We start from the raw sequence: 22,473 nt of genomic DNA on the forward strand, positions 1-22,473 counted from the left end.
TTTGCATGGAATGAATGCTCTTCTGTAGCAGTTGCGTTTTTGTGACTTGATTCCATACATGTACTACAATATTGAAAACCAAACTTTACTTGTTTGAAAAATACACTAAAATATTGGTGTCACAGGAACTTTTGTTGTTGAGTATATTATTTATCTCCTACTTTTCAAATCAATAATCGGCACAGCACATAAAATTCCACCTGTTTACAAATCGATGCGAATGACACTTCACCATATAGAATAGGCGACTACTTTCAGTGGTAAAACATCACGTGGACCAATCAGAAGGCCGTTATTTGGAGGTATCTATATAAGTTGCCATCGATACTGAATCAGCGTCAGTTGCAAGTACACTCTGGGTCTCGCATCACAGTGACAATGGACGCCTTGGTTTCAACTGCTGTAGTTTGCCTGATTGTCAGTGCAGTGCACGTCACTGCGAACCTTGGCGGCAGCAGCTTTCTTGGTTACATAAAGGTTTACAGCTCTGGTGAATCTAATAACAGCACAGGAACTGGATTCCCAAGTAAGTCCTTACATCATTCCTTTGCACGCGAGGTTTTAGCTAACCATACCAGTATTAGTTTCTTGTTTTAGTAATACTAGCAGTTGCTTCGTTACAATGTATACATATAACATTCAACCACGTGGCTCTTTCTTTTTCAAACGCAGAAACGCAGGGTTCCTCTTGCAAAAACGTTTCTCTGACACCGCATTTGCACATATCGCATATCGAAGTGGAGCCGAGTCTTTGAGTCACCCGGAAGTATTATCAGAAAGGACTATAATCTATAGATGTAAACACATTTGATGATACATCTGCGTTGATTTTGACAGCCCAGGCCAAGTCGGATCCCAATCACTTCTGATAGAGACTATGTTGAGAATGTAGAGGGAAAAGGGCTTCACTTTGAACACCTCATGTTCTTTAAATACCGCTATCTGAGACACGATAAAGTGGTATATAGGTAGATATGATACTAGGCTATAGGTGTAAACACATTTGAAGATACATCTGTGAGGTTTAAGTTGATTTTGACAGCTTGGGCCATGTCTGACCGAACACGTGTGAGAGATATATTGTTAGGAAAATACAGTAAAAGTGCTTCACTTGAACTGACCAGTTTTCTTAAAATTCGATATACTGTGACATTATAAAGTGGTATACAGGTAGATATAATACTAATATATAGATGTAAACACATTTGATGATACATATGTGTGTTTAAAGTGGACCCAACACAAGCCAAACACTTTTGATAGAGATTATTTTTTACGTTAGCTTTCATTTCTTTTACAAATATTTTAATAATCAACCAAATATATATCAATTATACCAATTAAATCCGTTTAAAATATATTACCACTACACTACGTTTGATTAGGAATTCCCCGTTTATAAACTAATAAAGCAAAGTTAAATATCATATATATATATATATATATATATATATATATATATATATATATATATATATATATATATATACATGGACGGATTTACCCAAATATGTTCTTGCAACAACATGAGAGCAATGTATTAGAAACAGTATATACAGTAAACTACGTTTATAACGAACACGCTTATAACGAACTGACCGAACATATTTTTTAGTCCCGACCATTTGTTGTATAAATGCTATATATACATGTATGCTTATTACGAACTAAACTTAATGGTCCCTTCGAGTGCTGTAAAACCGTAGTTTACTGTATACGGCTTAAAGACTTTATGTTCGTATAGCCTACACGACACATATTGATAGCAAAAGAAATAAGGAAACACATTTAATAAAAAAATATTGTTTGCAAATATAGTATATATATTGATTACATTATGACAAAAATTAAATGTAATGGAAATGTTAATGTACAGGAGGAAAGACGATACTGACAAAATAATAACAGAATTTATTTGGTGTAGTCTGGCCATTAGGCCAGAAGTACAGATGGCGAATAATATTTGGTACATTGTGACAGAGCGCTTGAATTTATATTGGCTTAGGAACTTCTAAGTTTAAACCTTTTTTCAAGATAAAGAGCTCGCTGAAATTAAATGCTGCCATCATTTGTTATGAGTAACGATACACACTTGTACATGGTAGGATATTCATAACAATATGAGGGCAAATACCTTAACCTTAAGTTAGTAGAAGCTGGGCATAAAAACAGTGCACGGTATTCATCATCTAAGTCTTCTTTACAGAAATTGCATAGACTGTCAGCAAAGTCATAGTCACCATTTTCATGTATTATAAAATCATTTGAACAACATCTATCTTTTGTTAAAGCTCTTATTAAATTTACAGTTATTATCAATGATAGATATTTTTCACGTTGTAGAAAGGATTTGTGAAGGCAATATATATCTTGTCTGGGGTGAATTAGATATACAATCTGACCAATCTTGCTTAAACAAATCTCTGGACCGAATATTTCCAGCATGTGTTTGATTTAACTGATATACCTGTGGTTGGGGACAATCTGGATGAGACAGAAATTTTATGAACAGCCATGATATTAATGAGTGCAATTACTGTAATGATGATGTTATAAATAATCTCCTAAATGCTGATATAACTGAAGAAGAAGTATCATCAGCTATACATAACTTGAAACTGGGTAAATTAGTAGGACCGGATGGAATTCATCCTGAAATGTTGAAATGTTGCAGCATTTCAATCATACCATACCTAACTATAGTTTTTAATAGGATTATGTATAGCGGCGTATTCCCTTACGACTGGGCAAAGTGTATAGTAGTTCCTCTGCATAAGAAAGATAATATAAATGATGTCAATAATTATAGAGGAATAACGCTGATGGATGTATTTGGAAACTTGATGACTACAGCTTTAAATGAAAGACTCAAGACTTTTGCGGAAGTTTATGACACAATTCCTGAAGCTCAAGTCGGATTTCGAAGCAGATACAGTACAATTGATAACAGAGTAACATTAAAGTGTTTAGGACAAAAATATCTCTCTAAACGTCGGGGAAGATTTTATTGTTTGTTTGATGATTTCCGAAAAGCGTTCGATTTTATTAACCGAAAACTCTTGTGGTATTCAATAATGAAAAAATGGAATACACGGTCGTTTATTGGTGGTTTTGAAGGATCTATACTCTAAGATTCAGTGTGCTGTCAGGACATCAAATAACTCTCTTTCAGATTATTTCGAATCACCGAGCGGCGTTCGACAGGGGTGTGTGTTGAGTCCGTTTATCCTTGAATTACAGTTTATGACAGAAAGTAGTGATTTGCGAGGGATTTTTATTGGAAAGGAGTTCATGGACATATTACTTTTACAATATGCAGATATTGGTGTATACTCGATGACACAGTTATAGGTCTGCAGAGAATAATTGACATTTTGTCCAATTTTTGGTAAAATGTTGGGGACTTGAAATTAACATGTCTAAAACCGAACTATTGATTTTCAGAAGAGGTAGCACTCTTAGTTATCTGGGTGTTCTGTTTTCAAATAGATTGTCTTAGGAGTTGGTAGATATGTATAAAGCACAGCAATATTGCCTGAGTGTGGAAGATATGGTTTGCCTGTGGATTATTATATGAAGTGTGTTAAATACTGGCTTTAACTTATTAGGATGAATGATGAAGGATATCCCCGACCGTGTAATTTATAAATGAAGAAGCTGGATGAATGTGGTAGAATTACTTGGGCAACTTATGTTAAATATTTAGTCGACATTTATGGATTTGGTGTGGCACGGGCTGAATATTGCTGATGTTAATTGTTTCTTGCAGCTGTTCAGAGTCCTGTAATTTAAGGTTTTATTCACACCTTAAGATGTTATTGGATATGGAATATTATGTTACAGCTTTCAGAGACCATAGACGTATACTGTGCCTGTTGAGATTACCTATATGGGGGTAATCTGGGCAGAAGAGAGGATATTGTTTATTCACAACTCTTTTGTCGGCTATGTTACAATTGTTGTATTGAGGACGAAGTCGATTTTGTTTTGTCTGCCCGTTTTACGCATCATTAAGACAACAGTATATTCCTGTAACAATCAATGTTTAATAACTTTAGCAATCTCTTCAATAGCCAAAATGGCTGTATACTCAGAAATGTAGCTAAGAATATGAAGGAAGCTTTATTATTACGTACAAACACCTAATATTATACACTAAGTATTCTTTTCAATGTAAATTGCCCCAATTGTGTAACTACATGTATATATTACTGAAATGTAAATGAGCCTATGGCCTTCCATACATAAACAAATATAAGAACTAAACAAATCTCTTGTTCTTTCATTAAATGTATAAAACATCAACTAACAACTCAACAAATAATACTAATACAGTTGCATAAATCACTAAAATCACCTTGAATAAACGAGTGCGTGTATTTTACTGATGATGTTTTAGAATACATGGGATGTTACTTGGATGACGCCAAGAGGATGATCGCTGCTATTTGGGTTGAACGGAACGACATGACACGTGGGTGGTGTTTAAATCATTGCAGGAGGAGTCGTCACAAGTATGCAGCGTTGCAGGTAAGCTTTGTAATTAAGCATATCCAAATGTCATAAAGTTTAAACGTAAAAATGCATCTGGTTAACTGCTGACAATGAATTTGATATTTGATGAGCCTTGTGATGGGGAGATTTTCATATTTTAAAATGTTCTTTGGTTATGAGATGCAAAGTCATAGGTTATTTTGGTTTCAGTTCTACAGCTATTGCTTCCGCTTAGACTTTGATGTATTCCGGGAACTACACTTGTTTTACCCCTTGGCCAAGTAGAGTTCTCTTGTAGTGTGTAATGTAAAGTGATCATTTTCTCTTTTTTAGCACTACGCCAATTGCTTATGTGGAGATTCCATCAACATAGTCAGATATCCAAAGAAACCGGAAAGTGACTGCAATCAACGTTGCAGGGGAAACACAAGTGAGATTTGTGGCGGGGGATGGAGAAATTCCCTTTACATGTTGTTCTAACAATAAAATCATCAGCCGATCAAACATTGAGCATTTTACAATTCTGTCAAATATTTTTTAAATATTTGTTTTGGAGTTTTGTTTCTGTCAAATCTTTCTTTTAATATTTGTCTCTTTAAATCGAACATACAATAATGAATAATTTGAACATAGTATGCATCTGGAAAGGTGCAAAGATGTAAACAGCACCATCATCACTATCTCCTGAACGGCCAAACAACTGACTAACGTACCACTTTATACACGTTTGGATATAGTGCAAACATGATCTCTCCAGATTCAAGAATTTTTTGGAACTCAGCTAATCAGTCGAGCTCAGACTTCAGTAATAACAGATAACAGATGCTACTGTGTTCGTCGACCCTTGAAGATCCGGGGTAGAATAGGTCCTCAGCAACCCAGGCTTGCCGTAAACGTCGACTATGTTTGTCGTAAGAGGCGACTAACGGGATCGGGTGGTCAGGCTCGCTGCCTTGGTTGATGCATGTCTTCGATCCCAATTGCATGAATCGATGCTCATGATATCAATCACTTGATTGTCTGGTCCAGACTCGGTTATTTACAGACCGCCGTCACATAGATGGAATATTGCTGAGTGTGGCGTTAAACAACAAATAAACAAACCAACCAACTACTGTGTTCGTCAATGGCCAATATGTTTATTGCAGATGGCATGAAATTAACCCTAAAAAAGTTCTATGTAAAACAATATATTACAAACACATTCTATACACATCACTTCATAAACATACTAACACAGAAGGTAGTATTTGTTGTAAATGCACTGGCTATGGTTGTCAGTGTTTAATACTTTCAAGTTAACACATACTGTTTATGTGCAAGTAAATACACCATCATATACATATATATGTCAAGAGTAGTTCTACCTCGATATATAACCAAATGCCTTCACTAGATATACAATATGCACAGTTAATGCATTTAAGACGTCCCATTTTAATTCTGGAAACCCAAAAGTCCAGAAACTCTACGCTCTTTGCCCAGTCTCGGTTAAAGGTATTTACTAAATTAAACATGCCGTTTTCATGGGAACATACCAAGGAAGAAAAAATGAAAAAAAATTGTTTAAAAACTCAATATTTAGACTATGTCGCCCATGGGCCTGCCCATGGGCGAAGTCTGGCCCATGGGTAGGCCCATGGGCAGGCCCATGGGCGAGAATATGTTCCTCTACTTAAAACTCATGTTTTTGTTTCGCAAATACATTTAATGTATTCATTCAAGTATCATGACACAAAATTTAACTCATTTTAACTTAATTCAACGATTTTATAGCGATATTGAAATATTTCGCCCATGGGCGAGAAAAAGGTTTGGCCCATGGGCGAGAATATGTTCCTCTACTTAAAACTCATGTTTTTGTTTCGCAAATACATTTAATGTATTCATTCAAGTATCATGACACAAAATTTAACTCATTTTAACTTAATTCAACGATTTTATAGCGATATTGAAATATTTCGCCCATGGGCGAGAAAAAGGTTTGGCCCATGGGCGAGAATATGTTCCTCTACTTAAAACTCATGTTTTTGTTTCGCAAATACATTTAATGTATTCATTCAAGTATCATGACACAAAATTTAACTCATTTTAACTTAATTCAACGATTTTATAGCGATATTGAAATATTTCGCCCATGGGCGAGAAAAAGGTTTGGCCCATGGGCGAGAATATGTTCCTTTACTTAAAACTCATGATTTTGTTTCGCAAATACATTAAATGTATTTATTGAAGTATCATGACACAAAATTTAACTCATTTTAACTTAATTCAACGATTTTATAGCGATATTGAAATATTTCGCCCATGGGCGAGAAAAAGGTTTGGCCCTTGGGTAGGCCCATGGGCAGGCCCATGGGCGAGAATATGTTCCTTTACTTAAAACTCATGATTTTGTTTCGCAAATACATTAAATGTATTTATTGAAGTATCATGACACAAAATTTAACTCATTTTAACTTAATTCAACGATTTTATAGCGATATTGAAATATTTCGCCCATGGGCGAGAAAAAGGTTTGGCCCATGGGCAGGCCCATGGGCGAGAACATGTTTCTTTACTCAAAACTCATGTTTTTGTTTCGCAAATACATTAAATGTATTTATTGAAGTATCATGACACAAAATGTAACTAATTTTTACTTAATTCAACTATTTTACGGCGTTATTAAAATATTTCGCCCATGTTTTCGTCAGTCCCTTTCAAGCATCAACTAAATGTTTGCAAAGTATATTGTATCATGTGAAATATACTTTATATTATATCATTACATTACTATTTAAAAAGGGCTTTTGGTTGGATGTTTCCTTTAGTTCTACAAATTTCAGCTGTTTTACATATTGTAGAGATCTTTAATGAACCCGGCCTTACCTCTCAAAACGTTTTGACAGTTTATCATACGAATTCATGTGCGTGTACTCAAATTCATTGGAGTTATTTTCCACAACATTAAATTTTAGTTAGTTTCTATTTCATTTCCCATTTTATGTCCCGTTGATACATCACACTGGGCAATTACGTGACACTAGGTATGCAATATACAGGTACGCGTGCGCGTATTTTAATGAAAAAAACTATTCGTCTTTTATTGCATAACGTTTGGCTGAATATCTTACATTCTAACGAAATCTCGAAATAATTATTTAATTACATGCGGTTTCGAACTGACCAGTAGGAATTATGTTTCAATGCGATTGAGGAAAACGTGAGTTAATATTGTGACACTAAAGCAACTTTTAACTGCATTGTCACTTTTGGTATGAAAATGGTAACAGTTCAGAAAAAACAACAGCCTTCTTATGATAATTCTCATTAGTACGTTGTATCTAATTACAGTGTCGGCCTTATTTACAGGTGATTCTACAATACCTGCTCTCGGTCAATTACGATCTACCACACCACGCGTGAATAAACAGTTATGCAGGTGTTGCTGTGGGCAAATACCTAGCCTGAAAATGTCTATTTTTTTTAGGATACATGTTTTACAAATAGTATAGAAACAATAAACAAGGTCAATCCGTACTAATTACCTAGTGACGCACGTAACAACGACTGTCAATAGGGAAAATGGTGAAAACAAATTGAATAGATTTTAATAAAACATTATTGTACTAAATAACTCGCAAAAGCGGTGACTAAAATTGTTTGACCTAGTTATGTGTGTTGTAAACTGACGAATAGCAAGTAATTGTCATGCTGTACGCATGGTTCCATGTACAAATTCAGTTATACAACCGGTATGAAACTGAGAACTTAGATACCAAGTACATCCTGCATTCACACACGGAAGCAATATACTTGTGTGTATGCCCTCTCCTCTAAAAAATGTATCACTAAAGTATTTGCATTGTAATAAATATAGTAATGATAAAACTTGGTAATTTGGTAGGTCTTCGACAGATATGATTTTCAGTTTTTTTACACCTTTGATTGATACGGATTACGTACCTGTAGTCTAGTCATTGTATCTAATGTATCTGCTTGTTAGAAATTTCAAATGTCTTGTTATAGCACTGTTCCTAAAATACGGCAGTTTCTTTTATCGGGTATAAATAGTTGATTCGTCTTGTCACGCAGTCATTTTTACTTGATCGAATGATTTCCACAAAAAATTACGGCAGAGAGTTTTGTATTTTATTATATTTTTAGAAGATTTTAGAAGATGCTTACATCACTGTATCTCAGAACGTAAAACTGATAACATTCAAACATGTAATTAGTACACAGTTAATTGTTACATATAATTTCCTGCATATTCCTTTTTGAACAAAAATCCTACATGTATACTGATATCGATGTCCACTGTTAAAAGGGTATTAGTGCAGTCAGCCATGGTAAATGGAGAGACAATAATAAGGTGATTAATTATAGTCTGTTGCAGAATATGCGGTATAAGTGTAGTCATGGATACATATACACATTACACATATACAGATGAAATACACGATATGATGCAGTGCAAGAACAAATTAAGATACGGTTTCTATTAAAAATATTTATACGATTTGGGATTTAATTAGCATGTTTAAATTTTCAGGCCAACACGGCTTAGATACAGCATCGGCATACTCAACTGGAGTTGTTTTCTGCCGGTCGTAAGTTCATTGTTTGACTGAGCACACTCGTGTCGGGGTTGCGATATTTTCTTCTCTTTTGTGGCAGCCTGCCACCGGTCTGAATTTTGAGAAAGGTCTCAGCATGGGACTGTTAATTACTTAATGATGTCCACAAGCTTACAAACTTGTAGATGTTGGGTGCGGTTAGGACCAAACTTTTTCAGCTCAGAGTGTTAGTGGTCCTGGAACCCATAGTGTCAAACAGGTTCTGCACAAAACGTCCATCAGATTCTACTGTTCAGCAACATTGTCACTGAATTTCAGAACTCTGGCATGATATAATAATCAAGGATTTCGAAGATGAACGAGGGGAAAGGCAGACGCACGTGGATTTACCCTCGGGTTATTATTGTCTGGAGTTCACATTTTGGGGAATTTCATATACTAATTGAACAGAGTTCACCTGCACATGTCCACTTTAGTGATACAGACTGTAACCGAAAATGCAATGAGCCGTAGCTCTTAATCCCTTATAACAACGGTAACAACAACCAGGGTGAGGACACAGTAAGGTTAAACCGTGTCCAACAGACAATCTGAGGTGGCTATCTCCCATCAAGTCAGCTCTGTTTTTAAGCGCATATATAGTTATGTTTTTACATATTGAAATAAACGGAATTTAAAAAAATATATTTAACAAACCTACACATTACCAAATACAAAACTTTATAACCCTTTCTAGACTTCGTTCCAATTAACCTGGATCATTCAACTCGCTCGCGAAGGTCGTATGCGACTTTTAAGTGAATACGTCTACAGTGTACAAGTAACTTTTAACTGTATCATATATACTCATGATAAGCAATTATTTTCGTTCCTAATTCGAATGAGCACATTCTGAGGCTAAATCTGCAAAAGGACAGATAAAATATTTCTTTGTACAATGCAAACGATACAAACGTAGCGGCTGATAATAGAGACAATGATTTAATAATCTGCAATATATCAAGTGTTCTCGTTCAATCTATTGTACATATTGAAGTGATTGTAAAGTTTCAAGGAGTACTAAAATGTTGTGGTATTATGAATGCATTTAGAAAATGAATAGCGAAAAACAGTCACCATATCGGATGTACATGTATAACTTGTCTTCCAACACCACGCTTGTGCCGAGGCCCATGGTAATAAAACTAATCGGTCCCATAAAAGGAGCAAATAGTTTCGCAGATACTTCTTGCTATGGTTCACTCCCAATTGTCAGACGACCTAATCATCAGTCAGACCAGTCAAGTGTGACCAGCGTACCTGCCTGGTTTTGGCTCCTAATTACTGAACTGCCCAATACTGTCATACTGTGGGCAGAGTAAGCGGCCTCGTTGAGTGATACAGACTAACCAGATTATGATTGTGTTTGAAAGTTGCGTTTAATCTGTGTCGGGTTGCAGTTGTTTTATAAGTCAAGACTAGGGGTAGTTTTTTCAATGAAACCTTTTGAGTTTGTTTTGCATTCATTTCATTAAATACATTGTTAGGTAGAATAATAACACGTTATATGGATTAAACATCTCCCTAATCTGAGTATAATCTCACATGTACTCTAAGTACCGTACTATATTACTTTGCGGAGAGAGTATAATTTTTTAGTTGGCATTGTATGCTGTCTGAATGACTTTACACAAATCCCTGCATTCAATAGACCCGTGAAGATCTTCAACAAACCATTCTTGGCGTAAAAGGGCGACAGCGCTTGTCGAAAGAAGCGACTACCGGGATCGGGTGGTCAGGCTCGCTGACTTGGTTGATGCATGTCATCGTATCCCAATTGCGTGGATCGATGCACATGATGTCAATCACTGGATTGTCTGGTCCAGACTCGATTATTTACAGACCGCCGTCATACAGCTGAAATATTGCTAAGTGTGGCGTTATACAACTAACAAACAAACAAAACACAAAAAGAGAAAGTGTATGAGTACTAAAACTTGCAATAGATATGCGTACCCTACGTACACACATGAGTCCCATTCGACAGTCTACAACACACGAATAACTGTCAAACAAGTTTGGGTACCCCTTCTGTTCAAGCAAGTTATTTAGTTCGATAATTTTGTATTAAAATCCTTTTCAATTTGTTTTCATCCTTTTCCCCTATTCCTGCATGTTTATGTTGCTACATCTTATTGCTCATGTTTCCAAGTATTGTAAAACACTTTAATGTTTCTCCTTCTTAATCTAACGTTATAACATTTCCGGTCATTGCCATCATCTAATACACAAGAGATGATACCAAGACATATTTTATTCGGTTTTATGGTCTATGCGGTCTTACAATTGATTTTATTAGTCTTTAAATCTTATGTCTAGTAAATATTTTCACAAACAGGTCTGTTAACTGATATAAGGAATGTAACATCCAGTTGAGGACTGAATACGACGTACGTTAGTCTGGTAACGACATTTCTACAATTAATATTTTGAATAAGCCGTTAATACGCCAGTTGGGACAGGGATGATGGTATGGTAGATGTAGCAGACATATTGACAGCCGTTGTTACGCGAGTCACTAGGTTATTAGTACGGCATTGGCCTTGTTGATAGGTACTATACTTTCTGTGGCCACTGGCGGACGTAATTCAAACTCCTTCCACACTGACATCGCACTAAATATATTTGTGTACCGATTACATAACTCTTACTGACAGGGTAGGGTGGTAGTTCACGCGAAACGGACGACACTGTGTATATTGAGCGGCTTTTTTGATATCGCCTCACAACATACTTTTAATGAATGACCAATTAAAAGATGATACACATCAGGATCGCGGAGAAAATACAAGCTTCGTTCGCGTTGAATATATATATCAAGGCACAAATTCATCTTTCATAAACTTTTTGTGTCTTGGTGCTTAATATATCCACATATCAACGAAAATATGTAATACATGTATCCACAAAAATATACATGTACAGGCTAGGTATTTGCCCACAGCAACACCTGCATAACTGTTTATTCACGCGTGGTGTGGCAGATTGTAATTGACCGACAACAAGTACTGTAGAATCACCTGTAAATAAGGCCGACACTGTAATTAGACACAACGTACTAATGAGAATATGAGAATTATCATAAGAAGCCTGTTACGTTTTTCTTAACTATTACCATTTTCATACCAAAAGTGACAATGCAGTTAAAAGTTGCTTTAGTGTCACAATATTCACTCACGTTTTCCTCAATCGCATTGAAACATAATTCCTACTGGTCAGTTCGACACTGCTTGTAATTAAATAATTATTTCGAGATTTCGTTAGAATGTAAGATATTCAGCCAAACGTTATGCAATAAAAGACGAATAGGTTTTTTCATTAAAATACGCGCACGCGTACCTGTACATAAAATGGGAAATGAAATAGAAACTAACTAAAATTTAATGTTGTGGAAAATAACTCCAATTTATTTGAGTACACGCACATGAATTCGTATGATAAACTGTCAAAACGTTTTGAGAGGTAAGGCCGGGTTCATTAAAGATCGCTACAATATGTAAAACAGCTGAAATTTGTAGAACTAAAGGAAACATCCAACCAAAAGCCCTTTTTAAATAGTAATGTAATGATATAATATAAAGTATATTTCACATGATACAATATACTTTGCAAACATTTAGTTGATGCTTGAAAGGGACTGACGAAAACATGGGCGAAATATTTTAATAACGCCGTAAAATAGTTGAATTAAGTAAAAATTAGTTACATTTTGTGTCATGATACTTCAATAAATACATTTAATGTATTTGCGAAACAAAAACATGAGTTTTGAGTAAAGAAACATGTTCTCGCCCATGGGCCTGCCCATGGGCCTGCCCATGGGCCAAACCTTTTTCTCGCCCATGGGCGAAATATTTCAATATCGCTATAAAATCGTTGAATTAAGTTAAAATGAGTTAAATTTTGTGTCATGATACTTGAATGAATACATTAAATGTATTTGCGAAACAAAAACATGAGTTTTAAGTAGAGGAACATATTCTCGCCCATGGGCCTACCCATGGGCCAGACTTCGCCCATGGGCAGGCCCATGGGCCACACTTCGCCCATGGGCAGGCCCATGGGCGACATAGTCTAAATATTGAGTTTTTAAACAATTTTTTTTTCATTTTTTCTTCCTTGGTATGTTCCCATGAAAACGGCATGTTTAATTTTGTAAATACCTTTAACCGAGACTGGGCAAAGAGCGTAGAGTTTCTGGACTTTTGGGTTTCCAGAATTAAAATGGGACGTGTTATTTCATATTAACGATACACAGAAACGATACACAAACGACATGTTAACCTACCAGGCATGTGGACCTTAGTTGAAACCACACCTGCGGACGATGTCGGGTATCCGTTATGGCCATGATCACTGATGTCGGTTTTAGAGTGTTAACCTACTGAGATACCATGCGGTAGTTTAACGTATTTAGGTTCAGGGAATATGTCAAAACAAACTTGTTGTTTAATCAGGGAATATGTATACTACCTGCAAATTTAAGGGATTTTGTATATTACCTGCGTGAATCAGACATTAGATAATTCAGGGATTACACATATCCCCTGATTTGACCTATTCCCTGTAACACATACACTTGTAAAAGAACAAGAAATTACTTCGTAATATAACAATAAAAATGCCCGCCATCCCGACTGGAATGTTCAGTACAGGTCTACTGTAAAAACAACGATACTTTTATGAGGTAAAGTCATGCCTGCTTTGATCTCTGTTCACTAAATGCGACAAAAACCTTTCCATATATATATATATATATATATATATATATATATATATATATATATATATATATATATATATATATATATATATATGAGATTTCTGTCAAAAACAGAGCCGAGTGTACGATTCACGAGCCCGTATTTATGAATCACTATCAAATAGTGATGATACGAGGTGTTCGCGAAAAGATGAGCGTATTTTGCCCCACCGGTGGCACCCATCACAAACACATTCATAGTCAAGTCAATTGTCAACCTGAAAAAGACACGGGAACATATGGTACAAGTCAAAATAGGGAATTGCTTCAGACATAGTTTTTGTCACTGATATTTTGAAATGTCCTCTACCATAAAACTTTTGAAAGCTTTACTGAGAAACAGATCAGCATTACGTGGGGCGCAATTGGTACCCATGTGAATGCCTACTTATTGCCTATATGTTTTACCCCAAAAGTTTACATAGATGTTATCAATGAGGAAGTCCGGTATTTATTTGTTTGTCGTGTATTGGGTCCCTTTGAGTCACTGTGTTGCGTTGAGACTAGACGAATTGGAGGATGGTGATGCACTCGGGCTGAATGTCTTGAGGATAACATTCAAAAGGCCAAGTGAAACTTACCTATGTTTTTTGCGTTTTCGAGCAACAGGCGAAGTGGTGAAGGGCCTGTTAAAAGTTGCGCCCCTTACACGTGCCAGGAACTGCTGGTCAGTGTTTTGAATCAAGGGTTCGCTGTGATCTTAGTCTGTTTATACCATACTAGATGCAACTGATAAGTAGCATTGTATTTGTTGAATACATAAAAAATGCACCGTGACATATTTGAATCTGAGTATTTTATTCTGCTTGTTCTTTGTCATAGGGATAAGATGATTACCGAGTGGTCGTGTTATAATTCCGTAGATATTTGTTCGTGCCCTGAAACACAAGATATACATTATATCTATTTGGAATGTTTATGTAGGCGTAAACCAAACTAATTTTCACATACTAAAGCCATTGAACACAGTATGATATAGGGATCATTTTCTAAGAGCAGTCAGCCAATCAATAGCAACCTGTTGCATTATGCACGTATTCGTCTACGTAATTGAGGTAGATAACCAATTTCAGACAAGTTTGGTCCATATCTACAAGTATCAGACATTCTACAATGTCACGTCATTAACATCAATTGTCACCATCCCCTAAAGACCGAGTGGCGTGCTATAGTTATCTTTACCCATTTAAATAGTGTTAAAATTAACATGATTTTGATATAAGGGATGTCAAAGTTTCACACGATACATATTAAATACGATACAATAAGAATAATAAATACACATGTTAACATAAAAACATATATAGTGAAATAAAATTAATAATTAAGAAAAAGTAAAGGTTCAAATACTTACATACCCACGGACGATGAAACTGCCAATGGATTGGTCAGTGCAACTACGATAATTATTGGCATTATCATGACTTGTGCCCCAACTCTTGGCCAGTAAACATTTATTTCCTTTCCCATATATTTATCCGACTGGCAGAAGTAACTAAAACGGACATAAAATATTCACAATGCTCCCGTAAAACAGAACCAGTTTCCCCATTGCCTGTGATCTGTGGTTGTCGTTCTCAACTCTTTAATGTGCGACTGTTCGTGACAGACCTAAGCTGTATTTAACTAAGAGGCTATGCAACTCTTCATGAAGGAAGTTAATGTTAGTTCAAGTAAATTTTACAACATGGTTTATTAAAGACTGGTTCCTTATTACCGTGAGAGTGGTTTTACGCCGCCTTTAGCAATATTCCAGCAATATCACGGCGGGGGACACCAAAAATAGGCTTCACACATTGCAGCAATGTGGAGAATCGAACCCGGGTCTTCGGCATGACGAGCAAACGCTTTAACCACAAAGCTATCCCAACGCCACCCCTTATTAGAGAGGAGGAGGATAATGTGGCAGAGGTGTCACGTGCACTTGTTTGTATACACAACATGACTACGTCACACATAACAACACTGTGACGTCCAACTGCTGTAGTGATGGCAGCAGTGACATTTAAACCTAAACCTCGTTGTAAATGTTGATTACATTCATTTTGCCTTTGTTTATTAAATTTATAATTGGGTGGTCAGGACCTATGACCCCGATGGCGCAAGACGTTCACCATGATATCAACCAATGGTATTACACAGATGGTGTAAGACACTGACCACAATGGCACATATCCGGTTCAGCTGGTTGGTATACATTGCGTCGACTCGTGTGACCAGTGACATCGGTTACTATGTCATGACATACGCTGATTTGCTTAACTAACTTGCCTGTACAAATTGCACATTTTTTTATACTTATCTGTTTTTTTCCCAATAGTTCTTCATAACAGTCAGGTCATATTCGATATCGAACCTATGAATACTATCTTTTGATCAGTATTAATTAGGTAAACAATTCTTGGATGCCATTATTGGTCAATTGGTCATCATTTATGGAATCTTACATGAAGTGTCAACGACTGAAATATTCTAGAAATGGCTGCCATCTCGGGTGGAACTGTAAACCTTCCAGTAATTACTACTTTCAATTTGCACACATCCGATTGAATTGGTTAAATTACATACGCCTTCATCAGAAAGGAATTTAATTGTCAGACATACATGCGTTTTCTATTATTTTGAAACAAATCATGTAAATGCCAGTTTGAAAACGTCTTGCTGTATTTGGAAGCCTTAGGTTACTACAATTAGGAACTCCCATTTCAACTACAGTTATGATTGAACATGATATCAATATGTCTAATGAACCCTTGCTTACAACTGCCAAGGAGGACGTTATAATAATACGAGTATCAGTGATAATGTGCCAAGGTTTATCCACCAAATATATACTTTGAACACGCAGGAAAATAATCCAGTTGTATATCAAACACACTAGATCAGCGTAAGACATACAGCAAATGTTATTCTGATTTGTTATGGAAATGGAAAATAAATGTTGTCCCCTGTTATGTTTTAGTTCAAAATGCCTATCTTTCGGCTTGACTAGTCCCATGAATACTGTTGACTATAATATAAAACAATTCATATGCAAAAGAGTTGATTCACAGGGCACTTATATATTTACATGAATGGATAGTTTTCATGTTATTACATCTGGAATTTAGAATGTAGCACCAGCTCCAACAAATGATACTTGAAAGCATGATGATAGGCATACAATTGTTGTATCAGGTGAACAGATGAGTTTGTCTTATCAAGTCATCCTTGTTTTAATGTAACACTAATATACAAATACAAGCAATATGTCAATAAAGATAGGTGTGTTAGTGTAGGCGTCATGGGCGCGATCCAGGGTATTTGAACTTTAAACATTCACCAGTCATACAAACATTTAAGTATTAATTAAGTACTTTTGTATATATACTCACACGCAAAAGAATCGCAAGTCGAGTATGCAGTATACATGTTATTTATTTCCAACAGTAAAGACAAGAAATACTAATAGGGCAAGATTGACAAAAAATTGACAGTTTAATGGATTAAAAGGCAGATGGCATAATTGTTTTTTTTTCAAATGTTAGGGCTTACACAGTTTCGGGTCAATACCCAAAATGTCAGTCAATATCTGGAGTGACCACCATCAGCATTGATCACTGCCACACATCTCCTGGACATTGAGTGGATCCGACGATTTTTGAAGGCCCTAGGGATCCTCCTGCACACATCCAGAGCAGCTGTGCGTAGTTCATCGGCAGTTGTAGGGACTGGGCGCAATTTGTGCAGATGCCTTTGAACCTCATCCCACAAGTGTTCGATGGGGTTCAAATCAGGGCTCAATGCTGGCCACGGTAGAACACGGATGTTGTGTTGTTGCAGAGAGGCCATGGTAGCTCTGGCAACATGGGGACGAGCGTTGTCCTGCTGGAAAATGTGTTGTTGATGTTTCCGCAAAAATTGGAACAACGTGGGGTCTGATTAGTTGGTCGATATACCGCTGAGCAGTGACGCCGTGTCCCCGACCTTGACCAACATTCAGAAACCACATGGGTCCAAGTCTCGCATTAAGTCCAATCCCTGCCCATATCATGACGCTAGGTCTGTCAGCGAAACGATCACATCGACGCCGCCAAATTCTGACTCTTCCGTCTGCATGGGAGACACCAAAGGGATTTTCATCAGAGAAGATGACACGCCTCCACTCACGATGACGCCAATTGTGATGACCCTGTGCCCACTGAAGTCGTGCTTGTCGATGCCGTGGTTGGAGAACAGGACGGCGTGCTGGTCGGCGACATCTGAGGTTGTTGGAACGGAGACGTCGGATCACAGTGTCCCGGCTAATGTGTCGATTATGTGTTCCTATGGTCTGTCGAGCACTTTCATTTGCAGTTAGGAACGGATGTCGCTGGTGTTGACGGGTAATCAGCCGATCTTGTCGAGGTGTGGTGACCCTAGGACGACCGCTCCGAGGAAGGTCATCTGTGGTCTGTGTGGTATTATATCGATGCAGGAGACGGTAAATTGTAGTTATGTTAACGTTGAAATGACGGTCAACATCTTGGACAGACTCTCCAGCTTCCAAACGTCCGATAGCCTGGCCATGGTTTCTCTGAATTTGAGTTAGGCGTGGCATTGTTGACCAAGGAGTGGTAGGTCCAAGAATCGGCCACAGTTATATACCCACTACAGTTCGTGCATTTTCGATTTCGCGAGAAATGGGTGCATGATGCCCACATATTCATTGAGATTGTGCGTTTTGGGAATTTGTTGTTTATGTTGTGTTTTTACTCGGGGCTTCCAAAATGCAACCAAAAATATTGATAACACCATCAGGCTTCACTACATTCTAAAACTCGTATCAATTTATAGTTCCGTGTTTGTTACCTATTTGGTTAAAACCACTTGCGTTTCTTTTGCGTGTGAGTATATATAATCATGCAAATTCATTCAGTAACATTTCAAAAATAATAAGGGTCATTATAAAGTGAAATATTGCATATGACACTGAATAATATCGAAAATCTTAAATTGTTGAATACTCATATCATGAAATGTATAATACATTCACATCGTATGACTGGTAGCTGCAAGGTCAGTAAGTTTGTGTCTGTCCTGCCAACAACAGCTGCATATTCGTTGATAAACGACCTGACTTCTACAACGCGATTGCTACATATACATGTATCATTTGGTATGTAAGTGCGTGTCATTGTAAAGGAAACCAGAATTATCGTCATCACCTTTTGCTGAGGTGGTAACAACATGTGTTGTTTTTCCTGACATGGTGTAAAGGTACATAAGAGAGTCAAGCGATGAATCATGTACAACTTGGTAACGTTTAAATCGGACCACGTATATGATTATTGATATTTACTTTAGTTTATGAATAGTAAGTATGTTCTGGGTTTTAGGCTGTGCTCAACTGTGGCTGTGTGTATTGCACACGGCCAGGTTAATATTCACCATTTCATCTGGCTATCCAAAGTGGAACCGATGCTTGTCGCAAAAGCAGAATAATGATAGGTTGGATTGTTTGTGATTGTGCACTGACGGTGTGTATTGTTGGACACATCGGACACTGTAATATTCATGGGGCGTACATCTCCATTCACCCACTCGCACCTCTGCGACATTATACTCCTACTCTCTAATGAGGAGCGGCGTTTGGGTAACTTTGTGGTTAAAGCGTTTGCTCGTCACGCCGAGGACCCGGGTTTGATTCTCCACATTGGTACACTGCGTGAAGCCTATTTTTGGTGTCCCCCGCCGTGATATGCTGGAATATTGCAAAAGGCGGCGTAAAACCACACTCACAGTAATAAGGAACCAGTCTTTAATAAACCATGTTGTACAATTAACTTCAACTAACATTAACTTCCTTCATGAAGAGTTGCATAGCCTCTAAGTTAAATACAGCTTAGGTCTGTCATGAACAGTCGCACATTAAAGAGTTGAGAACGACAACCACAGATCACAGGCAATGGGGAAACTGGTTCTGTTTTACGGGAGCATTGTGAATATTTTATGTCCGTTTTAGTTACTTCTGCCAGTCGGATAAATAAATTGGAAAGGAAATAAATGTTTACTGGCCAGGAGTTGGGGCACAAGTCATGATAATGCCAATAATTATCGTAGTTGCACTGACTAATACATCGGCAGTTTCGTCGTCTGTGAGTATGTGAGTATTTGAACCTTCAATGTTTTTATGTTAACATGTATTTATTTTTCGTATTGTATCGTTTTTAAAATGTATCGTGTGAAACTTTGACATCCCATATATCAAATCATGTTAATTTTAACACTATTTAAAAGGGTAAAGATAACTATAGCACTCCACTCGGTTTTTAGGGGATGATGACAATGGATGTTAATGACGTGACATAGTAGAATGTCTGATACTTGTAAAATATGGACCAAACTTGTCTGAAATTGGTTATCTATCTCAATTACGTAGACAAATACGAGCATATAAATGCGACAGGTTGCTGCCGATTGGCTGACTGTTCTTAGAAAATGATCCCTTTATCATACTGTGTTCAATGAATTGAGTATGTGAAACTTAGTTTCGTTTACGACTACATAAACATTCCAAATAGATATAATGCATATCTTGTGTTTCAGGGCACGAACAAATATCTGCGGAATGATCCCTATGACAAAGAACAAGCAGAATAAAATACTCAGATTAAGATATTTCACGGTGCATTTTTATGTGTTCAACAAATATGTTGCTACTTTTCAGTTGCATCTGGTATGGTATAAACAGACCAAGATCACAGCAAACCTTTGATTCAAAACACTGACCAGCAGTTCCTGGCACGTGTAAGGGACGCAACTTTTAACAGAGACCTGTTGCGCCTTTTACCACTTGGCAAAAACGAAGGTAAGTTTCACTTGGCCACTTGAATGTAATCCTTGAGACATTCAACCCGAGTGCACCACCAGCCTCCAATTTCTCATCAGTCTTCGTCTAGTGTCAACGCAACACAGTGCCTCAAAGAGACCCAAAACACGACAAACAAATAAGCATGTTAAATACCTGACTTCCTCATTGATAATATCTATGTAAACTTTGGGGGTAAAACATATAGGCAATAAGTAGGCATTCCCATGGGTACCAATTACGCCCTACGTAATGCTGATCTATTTCTCAGTAAAGCTTTTAAAAGGTTTATGGTGGAGGACATTTCAAAATATCAATGAAAAAAACTATGTCTGAAGCAATTCCCTATTTTGACTCGTACCATATGTTCCCGTGTCTTTTTCAGGTGGACAATTGACTTGACTTTGAATGTGTTTGTGATGGGTGCCACCGGTGGGGCAAGATACGCTCATCTTTTCGCGAACACCTGGTAGCATCACTATTTGAAAGTTATTCATAAACACTTGCTCGTGATACAGTCGGAATCTTACAATCGCCTCTGTTTTTGACAGAAATTTCTTATATTTATGGAAAGGTTCTTGTTGCTTTTATTGAACAGAGATCAACGCAGGCTTGATTTTACCTCATAAAAGTATCGTTGTTTTTACAGTAGACTTGTACTGAACATTCCAATCGGGATCACGGGCATTTTCATAGTTATGTTACGAAGTCATTTCTTGTTCTTGTGCAAGTGTATATCTTACAGGTTATGTCAAATCAGGTAATATGTATCATCCCTGAAATTGTCAGGGATTATATGTAATGTCTGATTCACGCAGGGAATATACATGATCGTTTTTTTGTTTTTTTGTTGTCAGGTATATTCCAGCCATATGACGGCGGTCTGTAAATAATCGAGTCTGGACCAGACAATCCAGGGATTAATATCATGAGCCCTTAATTTTCAGGTCTAACATACATATTCAATGATTAAACATCAAGTTTGTTTTGACATATTCCCTGAACCTTCACACGTTAAACTGTCGCATGGTATATCAGTAGGTTAGCACTCTAAAACCGGCATCAGTGATCATTGCCACAACGGATACCCGACATCGTCCGCAGGTGTGGTATCAACCAAGGCCCACACACCTGGTAGGTTTACATGTTGATTGTGTATCGTTTATATGTATCGTTAATATGAAATTTATTAACTGTGTATATTGTATATCTGGTGTAAGCATTTGGTTATATATCGAGGAAGAGCTACTTTTGACATATACATGAAAATGAATGTGTATTTGCTTGATCATAATAAGTATGTGTATAAGTAACTTGAAAGTATTAAACACTGACAACCATAGCCTGTGCATTTACAACAAATACTACCTACTATATTAGTATATTTATGAAGTGATGTGAATATATTGTTTTATGTCTGTTATATTGTAAAACTGATTGTTTCAGGATTTACTCTCATACCATCTGGATTCAACATATTGGCCATTGACGAACACAGTAGCATCTGCTGTCTGTGTGAGGCTGACGCAATCATGCTACATAGATATTACTGAAGTCTGAGCTCGACTGATTTGCTGAATTCCAAATAGTTATTGAAGTTGGAGGGATCATGTATGCACTATATCCAAATGTGTATAAAGTGGTACGTTGATCAGTTGTGTTTGGCCATTCAGGAAATAGTGATGATGGTTCTGCTTACATCTTTGCATGCCACCTTTCTAGGTGCATACTATGTTTACATATATAAATTATTCATTATTGTATGTTCGATTTAAAGAGACAAACAT

At 36.9% G+C, this 22,473-nt stretch overlaps 1 protein-coding gene across 2 annotated transcripts; it reads left to right on the forward strand.

The window, feature by feature from the left end:
- Positions 1 to 320: 320 nt before the first annotated feature.
- On the forward strand, positions 321 to 22,384 carry LOC124118275 (WSC domain-containing protein 2-like). 2 transcript variants are annotated; one of them, XM_046480382.2, is made up of 4 exons: positions 321 to 526; positions 4,400 to 4,530; positions 4,828 to 4,924; positions 22,133 to 22,384. In XM_046480382.2, exons 1-4 carry the CDS (start codon positions 379 to 381, stop codon positions 22,237 to 22,239), a joined length of 483 nt encoding a protein of 160 aa, XP_046336338.1. In that variant the 5' UTR covers positions 321 to 378; the 3' UTR covers positions 22,240 to 22,384. The 2 variants fall into 2 exon arrangements, with proteins under 2 accessions (XP_046336338.1, XP_046336339.1); XM_046480383.2 differs by lacking the exon at positions 22,133 to 22,384 and adding an exon at positions 20,546 to 20,580 and having other exon boundaries at positions 323 to 526.
- The last annotated feature ends 89 nt before the right edge of the window (positions 22,385 to 22,473 follow it).

Source organism: Haliotis rufescens, unplaced genomic scaffold (genome assembly GCF_023055435.1).
Source record: "Haliotis rufescens isolate VD_foot unplaced genomic scaffold, xgHalRufe1.0.p SCAF_7, whole genome shotgun sequence".
Classification (NCBI taxonomy): Eukaryota; Metazoa; Mollusca; class Gastropoda; order Lepetellida; family Haliotidae; genus Haliotis; species Haliotis rufescens.

Coding starts and splice junctions, on each gene's coding strand:
- LOC124118275 (XM_046480382.2), top strand. CDS start 379: ATGGACGCCTTGGTTTCAACTGCTGTAGTTTGCCTGATTGTCAGTGCA. Junction 527..4,399: donor CACAGGAACTGGATTCCCAA/GTAAGTCCTTAC, acceptor ATGATGTTTTAG/AATACATGGGATGTTACTTG. Junction 4,925..22,132: donor ACGTTGCAGGGGAAACACAA/GTGAGATTTGTG, acceptor TGATTGTTTCAG/GATTTACTCTCATACCATCT.